Here is a 13,615-nt window from a genome sequence, read left to right on the forward strand (position 1 = left end):
TACTGTCAGGTGTGGTATAAGAGATAAACTCCCCCATATCGCCGTTTAATACAACTTCCCCTATGTCTCTCAGGAGTAATTAACGTATTTGTGCCCTGGGCCCTGTAATGTCCTAAAGCCAAATTACCAGGAGTCATCCAAAGTATCTAGGAAGGGACACATCTCACCATATTCCCTGTCCATTGTTTCCTTCCTCTATGCCCACGTTCTATACTGGAGCAGCTGCCCTGAACTCTCTATTGCTCCAATGTGCACCACTCTACAATTGTATAGCCAGCGGCTATTTTTTTAAGGCACCCAACAGAGCACTTCAATTGTTTCTCCATCTGAGTGTAATAGCCGCCTGCACCGCCATTTCTGCTTGCAACCTCAGGGGGATGCTAGCAAAAATGTGCAAGGACTTTAGAGGGGTTAAGTCGTTCCACACGACTAAACCCATTCTAATAGGGCGTAAGGAAGGCAATAATTAATGAGCACCCAGAACAGTTGAATTGCAAAACTTGGTGCTCATTAATTATCGCCGCCCATGCAACATCTACTGTTCAAAAAGGAAGGGAATGTTGGAGTCCCATTCCTTCTGAGCCCAACATTGGTACAAGGTTCTGCTACAGTAGGAATATGCTGTATATGACATGTGTAGAAGCCTCTGATAACTGGAGACAACATCCACTAAAAATATAGAGCTAGAAAACAAGCATAACCCAAACCCATTTGTCTCATTTCAATGTAGGAGCTTTTAAAATGTACTGCATACAGCTTTCTGAAAGCTATGTACTATATCCAGAAATGTGAGTGTTGTGTTGCTGAAAAGGAAATTATCATAAAAAATTAATAAACACTCCATTAACTCAAGCCTGACCACTCATGTTATTTTGGGTGTTGTCACTTACTATGTGCAGGAGAAATTACAGGTTAGATATACAAGAATAATTCCTTTCCAGGGTGGCAGCCATGCCTAGGCAGGGTACGCAGTCGGGAAGCCGGCGGACGTAATCCTGACAGCCGGCTTCCCAACTGCTTTATCCCAGCGAGGGTTAAGTGATAGGCGTCTAAATCTAGACACCTGTCATTTTACAGACGCCGGGAGACCGGCGCCCGGCATCCCGATCGAAGGGATGCCGGGCGCCGCCGTGGACAGCCGCTGGGGGGGGACTTAGGGTTAGGCACCCCCCCGAGAGGTTAGGGTTAGGCAAGGGGAAGGGAGGGCTAGGCACCCCCGCGGGGGACTTAGGTTTAGGCGGCGGGGAAGGGGGGGTTAGGTTTAGGCTCTGGGGGAAGGTTAGGCACCCCTGAGGAGGGTTAGGGGGGGGAGGTTAGGTTAGTTAATACTTACCTTGGGACGATCTGGATTTTCAGCCATGTCGGCCAGCCGCTGTCGGGATTTGAACCGCCGCACTTGCGTCCGCCGGTAATTCATACCGATTCCCTGGGCAGCTGTGGCAAACACTCATAGGTTAGTGTTCTCTCACCTGTTCCCGACTCCTCAAAACAGTACCTCCAACTGAGTTGTTGACACTCTTCAGGCCATAGGTCCTAGCACACAGTTTCCAGTGTTCCCCTCACTGTCATTATTAATGTCATCCTACATTATGGGGAGGACATCCCACACTACAGCCGCTGCTAAACTGGAACGTTCTGTCCGTTCATCTACCCCTCTGGTGCCTGCGGAGGGTCCTACTCCATCTTCCTTACAAGCAGCGCACAATGTTGTCCAAAACCTCCACCTGAAATCACCCTGCAACAGGTACTTGATGCAGTTAATAGCAGCGTGAAGCGGGTTACAGCAAAAATAGGGGAGGTGCAGTCGGGTTCATCCCATCAACGTCAGGATTTGCAAAAAGTCTGCGAGCGTGTTGGTGAAGCTGATACTCCCATTTCCACCCTAGAGGACTCTCACTGTCTTCTTAAAATGCAAGTTGAGACTGGCCTCCCGGATGTCCAGTATACAGGAAAATTATCGAATGTGGAGTATCAAAGCATGCCTAGTTTGGGATTTGGTACAAGGGGAGGGGGATAGTTGGGTTACCTCTCTTTTTTTTTTAGGTTCTTTATATTTTGTCCTTTTATTTATGCATTTTTTTTATCTTGTATGTTTTTGCTAATGTGGTGTTGCAGTGGTTCCCGGGAGGCAGTGGCCTCTTATACCAAGAGTTTGGGGGTATTTATGCACTTGCCAGTTTGCTAGGAGTTTTCATATGCATGGTACCTTGGTGGGTCTGGAATGGGTTGTCTCTTGTTGTTCAGTCGATAATTTGTATAATCCATGTCTGCACAACTGCTTTAGGTACTGATGTGGAACATCAGGGGGTAAAACGACAGGTTAAAATGCTCTTTAGTCCTTAAACAAGTTTGGCACTATAGTTCAGGTATTATTTGTATAACAGACTCATTTAGTGGGTGGCAGACTTTTATCTCTCAAGAGACCATGGGTTGGTTGGATTTAACATGCTTCTCATACCACCTCCTTTAGAGGTGTATCTGTCCTCTGGAAAATCTGTCTGTTTTGTGTTGGACTTTGGTTTAGGGCACTATACATACCTCCCCCATATTCTCATGATGTTCTCAAGAGAGTTGCTGAATTTGTTACCCTTTCCCCTGGCATTCTAGTGTTGTGTTCAGGGGATTTTAACACTGTTATAGACCCTTACTTGGACATGTTTGCTTCTTTTGTGGCAGACCTGGGCCTGGTGGAACCCTGAATAGTTAAACATCTGAGTTTGAAACAGTACTCTTGTTTCTCTCATTCCTATCACTCTTTTTCAAGGATTGACCTGGCCCTTGTCTCCCACGGCTTGCTGCCTTCAGTGCGTACAGTCGATTACAAATGTAGAGGTAATTCCTAACCCTGGATTTGGGCCTAGCCTGACAGAAAGTTAAGGTATTTTGGAAACTGCATCCATTCTGGTTACTGTAGATGGGGGCTGGCTCTGAGCTGGAGGCGATCTGGGGTGGTTTATTCTCTGACAATATTAGGATGGCCTCATTACCAATTGTTTGGGATAGTTTTAAAGCATATTTATGTTGGTACAGTGGGTGCATAATCAAGAGATCGAGTGCAATATGACACAGATGCATTTAGCACGGACCATGGAGATCCGTGCTACATGCATCTGTGTCAGTGACACAGAAGCACGGACGGGTCAGGGAGACCCGTCTGTGCTGCTGTTTATTTCAATGACACAGATGCACGCACCGACCAGGAGATCCATACTACTTGCATCTGTGACATTGACACAGAGCACGGACGGGTCAGTGAGACCAGTCTGTGCTGCTGCAGTCAAAAAAAACTCTGTAAAAAAATGAATAAATAAAATGGCGTTCCCCCCCCGAAACAAAAAGAGCAACCAGCCCCGGGCTTTTAGTGACCCAGTGCTGGTTGTGCTTAAATACAGGGGACAAACGACGTAGGGGTCCCTTGTACTTAAGCACAACCAGCACCAGGCTAGTCAGAACCAGCCCTGGTTACCAGAATACGAGGGACAAATGACATAGGGGTCCCCCGTACTTTGCACAACCAGAACTGGGCTCTGATACGGTCCTGGTTCTGGAAATACAGGGGGGAAAAAATGAGTAGGGTTCCCCTGTATTATCCAAAACCAGCACAAGACTTTTAGCCGGGGGCTAATACCACAGCCAGGGGAGCCCTTTCACCGGGCTCCCCAGCTGAAGCATTAACCCTGACCACTAGTCAGCCCAGGCCGGAGATCTCTGGGGAGCTGGGGACCCCGCCAATAAAGGGGTCCCCCTCTCCAGGGCACCCCAGGCCTAGGCTGATAGTCCAGGGCTATCCCCGCCACCCCTGGGGCAGTAGGTGCCGGGTTGATAGTGTAGTGTAGTGCATTTCAAATAGTTAAAAATATTGTCTTTTGCTGTGGAACTACAGATCCCAGCAAGCTTCCCCCCCATACTGGTACTTGGAGAACCACAAGTACCAGCATGCGGGGCATTACGGGCTCGCTGGTACTTGTAGTTCCACAGCAAAAGCAATATTAAAATAAAATAGGACACAAATCGTACAAAGTAGAAGTTTATTAAACATACATGCACTCACACATGTACACATACTCACCTATGTAGCCCATCGGTCCCCTTCTCCAGTAGAATCCATAGGGTACCTGTAAAAAGAAAGAAAATGTCCATAATCACCATCTCCTATGCGAAGTTCAGGTCCTTTTCATTCCAAAGTAAGCAACCCATGGGGTCTTGGCAAAACAAAAACATGAAAATACGCGAGTAACCAGACTTTAGTACCGTAAGGATGGTACTTCCTGAATGAAAAGCTCAGCAGCAGGGTATCACTATGGAAACCCTGCCACTGAGCGCTCATTGGCTGAGAGGGATGAGCTTTCCGCCTCTCAGCCAATGAACGGTTCCCACCATTTTTTTTTTTTACCGCAGCAACACAACCGGGTCTCACTGACCCGTCCGTGCTCTGTGTCAATGACAGTGCTTCTGTGTCCATGCCTGTAGCACGGATCTCCCTGGTCCGTGCTACATGCATCGCTATCGTGCATGATGTGCACAAACACCGTACGATGTTTGTCACATCGTACACAATAGGTCGAAATCTTACTGCAGGTTCAGTTGATCTACGATGCCGATATACGACGCCGGGGACGCGCATCGCAATTGTACTGGAATACCACTTTTTACACAATTGGTCATTACGAATTATCGAAATTGGCCAAATTGTGTAAAAAAAAAATCACACCGTGTATGGGCACCTTTAGAGACAGGTCTAATCGTAGTCTACTGTTTTCAGCTTATTCTCACTACACTTTTGCTGAAAGGACAAGGGTCGCAGAGAGGGGGGAGGGTACTACTTACCTGGGCCATTTGGAGAGACCCAGTGGGGGCCCGACACAGTGACCACCCCCACTGCTCTGCCCTACTACCGCTGGCCTTACCTGTATAGCAGCACAGCCACAGCGGCACATCGGGCAGTGAGAGAGTGGAGACTACAGCTGTTGATTGGTTACACCACAATACTCCTTTCTATTTTTATGTTTGTAATTCTATTTGTGTTATTTGTTACTTTCTTTATTCTGTAAACTGTGAAAATGTTTAATAAATATCAAGTCATGTTTTTAGTATTTTCACTATGCGTTTTGTCATGTGCGCCTGCAATCCCGCAACAGCATCCCTATTATATAAGAGTAGTTGCATAAAGTAGGATATGGACATATACCAGTGTAAATGAGGCAAATAAGTGCATTCATACAACTAAACATGCAGCACATCTGCTTAGCAGATAGTGATTCGATTAGTAAATATATTACACTGTTTACTATGTTAGATGTTTTTCTCCTTTATTTCCATCTCATTTTACCTTGCACGGCACTATATTTTCTCCTATCAGCAGATATTAAAACTATTTTTTTTTCACAGAATCCTTCTCCCCATGCCTTGAATAGTATACTAAATGTGGTGTCATTCCACCTATTAGTTAGAAGAACTACAGCCAGCTTTGAACAGAGAAACTTTAATCATGGCCATGATGTATATAATTTGAGAACTTATTGATTGTGATCTGTCTCCTATCTCATCAGATTCGGGCATCTCGTCTAGAGCAGATTGAGCAGCAGTTGGAAGAAATGCAGAGAACAGGACACAGGGAACAAACTACAGAGGTAAAAGCTTCCCTGCAAGGTTACACTCTATAGCAGTGCTGTCCAAGTCTGTGTGCATACAAAGCCGGACTTATATTTATTAGTTATATTATAACTATGTGCACGCACGATTAATACTCCATCCAACCCACAGGCTCACAGCACCGTCACCATCAGATTTGTTCCAGTCCCAGTTTTAGTATATATTATGATTTGTAGTTTTTCATGTCTTCTGTCCTTTTGTACTCCCCTGGTATTGGACTGGTACAGTTTACAATAGGCACTTGGAGCCAATTAATACTGGCAACTGCTTATATCTGATTACCCCTGCTCCTACCCCACAAGCCTCATTCCTACGTATCATATATGCATACATACTCTCTTTATACTGCTCCCATTTATTTGGGCATATTTATTAAAATTGTGATAAATGCCCCAAAAACTTTTGTTCCTTATTGTCACTACTCACTGCGATAAGCAGCTGTCACAGCGATTTCTAAAAGTTACGCTTTTGCCACTAATGATGGTGATGAAAGCTTCTTAAATGTCAGTGTTACATGCGCACTGAGAGCCAGAGGAGACAGAGGGATCAAATGGATTCCTTTCTGCACTCTGGACCATCTTCCAATAGGTAAGAGCTAGCTAATGTCATCTGAAGATGGGTCAGCTATCAGAGTCAATCTCTGAAAACTTTTAGTTTGAATAACTAAATAATATTTATAAATAAATGTCAATAAATAATTAAAATTAAGGATATCATGTTCCCAGGCCAGTGCAAGTCTTGAACCTGCAGAAAAAATAATGGCAGAGAATATATCACAACCAGAGGACAACTCAGGCCATCAGGAAAACAAGGTAATTGTGTAAGAATGATGTTGGTTGTAACATTAGGAAACAAAGTGATTCAAAAAAAGGTTTAAAGATACCTCATAAGACTTTAGGCCTGATTCAGACCCGCTCGCTAGATGCGGCCACTCGCTCCCAGCGTATGGAAATTCAGCTAAGTGACGTCAAGGCAGGAGCTCGCACGGCAAGGCATAAGCACGCCCACTATGTCTTGGCGTGCGATCACTTTGTGTTTACAGACGCCAACCAGCCTGTCTTTAGCTGCCCACTAGCGAACGTCATCTCCAGGAAGTATATACAACCATCTGTACATCAGGTTCCATCGGATCTGACCGCATTGCTTGTGGTTGACTGTACCCTACCGCAAGCACTGCGAGCACTTCAGTGTATAGCTCAACCAGGTGACGTGTACTATGACGCTGCCTGTTAATTATGCACGCCTCTGAAATGGCATTAAAACACTCAGGCATGCCTGCGTTCGCAACTCCACTCCCCTGTTACTACTGTTACCACCCACAAACGGCCTCTCCTGTCACTCATTCCACTGGGCTGTCTTTGCAAGGTGAGCGAGCGCATCCCGATTTCTTGTACTAGTTTCCGCACGGGCACTGCGAAGTATACGCATGCGCACATTAGTCTGCAACGAGCGATCGCTTGCTAGCGAGTAGGTCTGAATCAGGTCCTTTGCCTGTACGCACAGTGATGATATATTAGCGTACAGAATGATGACCTATTAATGCTATGGTTATAAAGCAATACGACACTGATATCAACGGTTTCCCACAGGTTGAGGTTGTATTCTGGCTTCTGTCCATGTTGGCCACACGTGATAAGGATGACATGTCACGCACTCTGCTGGCCATGTCCAGCTCACAGGACAGTTGTCAGGCCATGCGCAGATCTGGTTGCCTTCCACTGTTGCTTCAGATCCTGCATGAGACGGAACGGGATGTAAGGACGCACGAATCCCAGGGCTTCAAGGATGCCCGAATCCGAGCAAATGCAACACTTCATAATGTCATCTTCTCACAACCAGATGAGGGACAGGCCAAAAAGGAGATGAGAGTCCTTCACATATTGGAGCAGATACGTTCCTATACAGAAACCTGCTGGGACTGGATGACTAGCTATGAGCAGAGGAATGGTGTGCAAGACATTATACCAGGTATTTGTACATGATACATAACTCTGCTTTGTGACATTAATGTATAGTAGTGTCATCTGCAGAATGTTAAGAAACTAAATAAGCACAGGATTGCATAACATTATTAAGAGTTATAAAGCAGGGAATAATCATGTATAATAACGGGTGTAGTAGTATTACCGCCTCCTTTAGTGCCTAAGCCTAACCCTCCTCTAATTGCCTAAACCTAACCCCCCTTCCCCGCAGCCTAAACCTAAGTCTCCCTGGGGGGTGCCTAACCCTAACCCCCCTTTTCCATAGCCTAAACCTAACCCTCCCGGTGGGGGGTGCCTAGCTCTAAGTCCCCCTGGAAGCCCTAAAACCGAACCCTCACACCCCTTCCCCCCCCCCCCCCCCTCCCCCCGTGGCTGTCCATGCCCAGCTTATCTTCGTTCAGAATCCCGGCGTAGGTCTAATGAGAGGAATCAGGATTTCGACGCCCATCATTAGTGCCTTGCCGGGATTAGACAGTTGGCATTTAGACCGTCAGCTTCCTGACTACATCCCATAATTACATGTGCTGACCGGAGGAGGCGACTTATGTCACATGATCAATAGTTAAAATGTAAATTCACGAAAACAAAAGAAATTCTAGTTTTCAACCAATGGTAACATGATCTTAAAATAATGAGAGATTAGAGCCAGGGATGCCTTCTGCACTGGCATATATAATATATAATGTCAGCCAGAACTCTGGATTTGATGGAGTAAAAAAACCTTTAGATAAATATATGTTTTAGTTTATTTAAATATTGTAAACTAAATTGTTAGTTCGAATAAGGGGGTGCTACATAGACACAAAAGGCTGATTCAGAGGTGGACGCAGACGCAGCCATGTCTTTTGGAGGTCACCCGTCTGAGACTTTATGCCAATGCCGCTACCCTTCCCTGGTGTACATCTGTGTGTATGGGAAGCAATCGGGAAGCCGACTGACTATATACCGGCAGCCGGCTTCCCGACTGTCTTATCCCGGCAAGGGTGAAATGCCGGGCGTCTAGATGTAGACGCCTGCATTTCCCTGATGCCGGGAGACCGGCGCCCGGCATCATGATTGTAGTGATGCCGGGCGCTGCGAGCGGACAGCCGCGGGGTGGGAGGGTTAGGTTTAGGGCTCCCGGGGGGGACTTAGGGTTAGGCACCCCCCTGGGAGGGTTAGGCTAGGGGGAGGGAGGGTTAGGGTTAGGCACCCCCGTGGGACTTAGGTTTAGGTAGCGGGGAAGGGGGTGGTTAGGGTTAGGCACTTAGAGGGGGGATTAGGGTTAGGCACTTGGGGGGGAAGTTAGAGTTAGGCACTCCTAAGGAGGGTTAGGGTTAGGGGGGTTAGGTTAGTGGATACTTACCTATCCACGATCGGGATTTCCAGCGCTGTCGGGCTTCTGCTGCGTCGCACTCTGCTCCTGTCGGGCTGCCGCTGACGGGAATCGAACCCATTCCGTGTGTATGAATGTGCGAAGACTGAGATGTCCACTTTCAGCATCCGTACACGCTGTAATACCAGCTGGTGCGTCTTTATACGTCACCATCAGTCGCACCATGGAAACGTGCACCAGTCCTACGGTAGGTGCAGATATACCGTCTGAGTTTAGTATCAAAGTGAATGATTGGGTGTCTGAGTATGCAAACACTAGTTCATCGACACCCGCCACACTCCCATAACACACCCATCTCCGTTCGACTGCTTAGCCACCGCACAGGTATGCCCAGCACTTTTCCAAGCCATCTCTGATAGAGCGCATCTCTATCACAACAGCACCTTCTGTGTAACGCCTGCGCTGAGCGACTTTTTAGGGATACACACACGCAAAAAATCGCGTGAACATCGCCATCTGAATCAGGCCCAAATACTTAAATTCAAGGAGAGGCATTAAGTTCTGCACACAAAATAAAATAATATATAACTTTTATTAAAATATTGTTCCATATGTTGTTCAATTAAAAAGGATGAAAAAACTGAAATTATTAAAAATAAATGAATACACATAATTTCTTATGAATATGCTCCTAAAATGTGTCCATTCAACAGAATTCTAAAGGAAAAAAAGGCTTAGAGACATGTATCAGCATTTTCTCTAGATGACGCCAGGTACAGGAGAATGAAGACTTCCTAATTTCTCACAAATGAAAGCAACACCTGTGGTGTACAAAGAAACATAATACATATCAGGGCTGTGGGACTGAATTGACACAGATCGCAATTGCAACCATGTACGCAGATAAGCAGATTGTTGCGTACAGCGCAATCCTATGCACCACACAGCGCGTGTGCGGAGATTGCACTGCGATTACACCTGCAGACAGGGATCCAACACAGAGTGAGTGACAGAACGTGAGCGTTTGGGGGTGGTGACGTGAGAGTGGTTGCAGAAATGCAGGCGTGCCTGTCTGTTTGAACGCCATTGCATGGGCGGGCATAACTTAGCCACTGTGATTGCAGCTTGAGTACACTGCGCGCGATGAGACTTACAATTTCTGAGACAGGTCAGACGTGCTGTAATTGTGCCTGACGGGCTGATGTTATCGATGTATACGCAGGACTGCGAGGTGTTACAGATGTGAAAAAGCAGTAGTGGGCATCTCTATGCTGGCTGAGCGGTGGCAGACAATAGAATATTTTTGCAGCTTCATTGCGTGCGATTACACAGCTGCGATCACAATTGCGATCCGTGCTGAATCAGACCCTGAATCAGATACTCGGTGGTTCTCAGGTGTGCTCTGCTCACTAGAAGGAACTGTACACACTGGCATGCTACACATTTTAGAGGAGGGCACAGACTTCTGTTGAATTTACTAGGACTGTCATTGCTAGCTATCCTGGTTGCCTTTCCTCTATTGGACTGCAACAACCATTTTGCATTCACCATTGTATACTAGTTAAATATGGCCCATTGTATACTGGCTAAACTGTATAAATAGGGTTTACTATACAAATCAGAGCTGCATATAATGATGGTTAGAATTCTAACAACTTAGAAAGGTGGCTTAGGGCTGTGTAGTATGAGTGCCATTTGGTGGCTGTGGTTTATGGAGATGTGACATAAAAAATATGGTAAAATATGGTAAGGCCTAGCTAAATCTAGTGCAGCACATTTACCTCATGAACCCCCCCTCTTTAATTTTTGCATTGCACATCAGTGCTGGAGAAGTTTATAAGATTAAAATTAGTGTGTGTGGGGGGAAGGGGGTGTAGGGTTAAACAAAAAACAGCAGTTAATAAATCCATGCCACAGTACATGTAATGAATTCATGCTGGCTAATGTATGCATTGCTAGATGTTGCATGACTGATGAAGGGCCGGGATTTGGGGACTTAATTAAACGGTATTCAATCGGGATCCGGCTGACGTAAGCCTGACAGCCGGCTTCCCGATTGCTTTATCCTGGCGAGGGTTAAATGACAGGCGTCTAAATCTAGACGCCTGTCATTTCTCCGACACCGGGAGACTGGCGCCCGGCATCCCGATCGAAGGGATGCCGGGTGCCGCGAGCCGACAGCCGCAGGGGGGGAGGGTTAGGTTTAGGGCACCCGGGGAGGACTTAGGGTTAGGCACCCCCACGGGAGGGTTAGGGTTAGGCTAGGAGAAGCAGGGTTAGGCACTTTGAGGGGGATTAGGGTTAGGCACAGGGGGTGAGGTTAGGGTTAGGCACCCCTAAGGAGGGTTAGGGTTACGGGTGTTAGGTTAGTTTGTACTTACCTAGGGACGATCGGGATTTCCAGCGCTGTCGGGCTGCCGCTGCCGGGATCTCTGCAGCTGTCGGACTGACGCTGCCGGGAATCGAACTGCCGGCCATGCGTCAGCCGGTATTTCATACCGCTTCCTATTGTGAGAGAGATTTGTGTATAATGGTAACAACTGTGCTGAAATTTGAAAATATCTGGTCTAAGTGTCTGAACTCTAGTTATGCATTCGGGTAGGGGGTCTCACTTTGGACCACCCGTGGAGAGACCCCAAGCTGTTTTCTGGCATTACCATTTGTAACATAGTCAGTATGTGCTCCTTGTGTTGTTATTTTATCATAGCTGTGCTGGTAATATATCTGGCCCTGATTCAGTGATGGATGCAAATGCCGTAGCGACTGCATCTATGTACATGTAAGAGGGGCGTGTGGTGCATGGTATTGCCTGTTGCTGTGCAGGTGTAGTTCCGTGGCTTACCTTGCATCGCATCTTCTCACCTTCAGGCCGCTGGATAACAGACGGTCCTGGTATGCAGCCTGAACTCGGATACAAATAAGGAGGTCTAGGCAGGGCTGGCACTACCATTAGGCAGCTGCCTAGAGCGCCAGGCTCCCTGGAGGGCGCCGCTGAACCGTCTAAAAAAAAATAAAAATCCTTCTTATACGTGGTGCAGATGGCGGCTGCGGCCCACGGGACTTTTTATCTCCGGCCTGCCTCTGTGGGCCACCTGACCTCCCCTGCACCCAGGCAGTTTCAGAGGGACGAACAGGGCCAGGGATGTATTGGGCCACCACCGGGACATCGGGTCAGTTCCCACTGTGTCGACCAAGATGTGTCTCCCGCCCCCTCCTCTCTCAGGACAAGGGGAGTCCCAGTGCCTCCTCTGAGTGAAAGCCAGCTCAGGCTCAGTGTCTAACACTGGCTGCGCTAGCTTTTGGGACAGAGGGAAGCCATCACCAGCATGTGCTGCAGTGCAGACGGGACTAAATGATCAGACACAGGACCAGGAGGAGGATCGAGCGTGGGCGCCAGCTATCATCTTCACTTTCCAGCCGGCGCAGCGGTCAGTCCAACCAGATGCGGACTGTGGAGGGTAGCTACCCAACATGAGGATGCCGGCAGGAGATGAGACAGCACCAAAGTGTGCAGGTTAGTGTGCTGGAGATGTGAAGGGGACAAGGGGTAGGGGGTATTTTGGCAGTGTAATCTGGAGAGGGGGCAGTGTGAGTGGTGAGGGGGGATTAGTTAGATGTAAGTTGAGGCATTGTGAGAGGGAGCAGGGTAGGCTGTGAGGGTTAACAGTCATAGCTATGAGTGGGGGCAGTGTGAAGGGGGCTGTGAGGGGGCAGTTTGATCTGGAGGGGGGATAGTAACCTGTGAGTATGGTCAGTAAGCTGTGAGGGGGTGCAGTAAGTTGTGAGTGGGGTCATGGTAAGTAAGGCAGTGTGAGAGGTGAGGAGAAGCAATGCGAGCTGTTAAGAGGACAGTGTAAGTGTTGATCAGGGCACTGAGCTGTGAGGGGGAACATGGAGAGGGGCAGCAGTGAGGGAGACATTCATAGCTATGAGTGGGGGCAGTATGAAGGGGCTGTGAGCTCTGAAAGGGGAACTTTGTTCTGGAGGGGACAGTGATCTAGAGGGGGCATTAGGCCGGGGGGGATGTGTAGTGAGCTATGAGGGGGCAGTAAGCTGTGAGTGGAGTCAGTGTAAGAAGAGCAGTGTAAGGAGGAGCAAAGTGAGCTGCTAGAGGTGACAGTATGAGCAGTGAGTGGGAGCAGTGTGGTCTAGAAGCAGTGTCTTTGAGAGGGGGCAGTGGTAGCCCCAAGTGCACAAAAGCAGGCTGCACAGAAATTTAGGGTAGTTAGCGGGGTTAGTGTTAGTTTTTTTGGGGGGGTTAGTATTAGGCACCCCAAGGGGGGAGGGTTAGGCACTCCCAGGGAGAGCTTAGGGTTAGGCACCCCCTGGGAGGGTTAGGTTTAGGGAGCGGTAAGGGGGGTTAGGGTTAGGCACCCCTGGGGGGAGGTTAGGGTTAGGCACTACTAAGGGAGTTTTAGGGTTAGGGGGGTGACAGGGGAGGTTAGGTTACTTACCTGCCTCTATCGGGATCTTCATCCTGTCGGGCAGCCGCTGTCAGGAATTGAACCAGCTAAACAGCCACCGGCATTTCAATCCCATTTCTCCTAAACTACAGTGTGTCACACTACTACACTTTCTACAACAACAACGGCCTGGCCCTCAACTCACCAGCCTAACAAACTTTAACTGTGTGTATGCTCTAGTGCAACTCAACAGTCTGTTCTAA

At 47.7% G+C, this 13,615-nt stretch overlaps 1 protein-coding gene across 1 annotated transcript in view; it reads left to right on the plus strand.

Moving 5' to 3' along the window:
- APC2 (APC regulator of Wnt signaling pathway 2) overlaps window positions 1-13,615 on the plus strand; it is a 54,442-nt gene that overhangs the window by 20,274 nt on the left and 20,553 nt on the right. The window contains exons 7-9 of the mRNA XM_088460387.1: window positions 5,550-5,630; window positions 6,378-6,464; window positions 7,242-7,620. Of these exons, the coding sequence (XP_088316513.1) occupies window positions 5,550-5,630; window positions 6,378-6,464; window positions 7,242-7,620 (547 nt within the window). The remainder of the gene's footprint in view (window positions 1-5,549; window positions 5,631-6,377; window positions 6,465-7,241; window positions 7,621-13,615) is intronic.

This window comes from Taudactylus pleione, unplaced genomic scaffold (assembly GCF_031769625.1).
Source record: "Taudactylus pleione unplaced genomic scaffold, aTauple2 ptg000044l, whole genome shotgun sequence".
NCBI classification, from domain to species: Eukaryota; Metazoa; Chordata; class Amphibia; order Anura; family Myobatrachidae; genus Taudactylus; species Taudactylus pleione.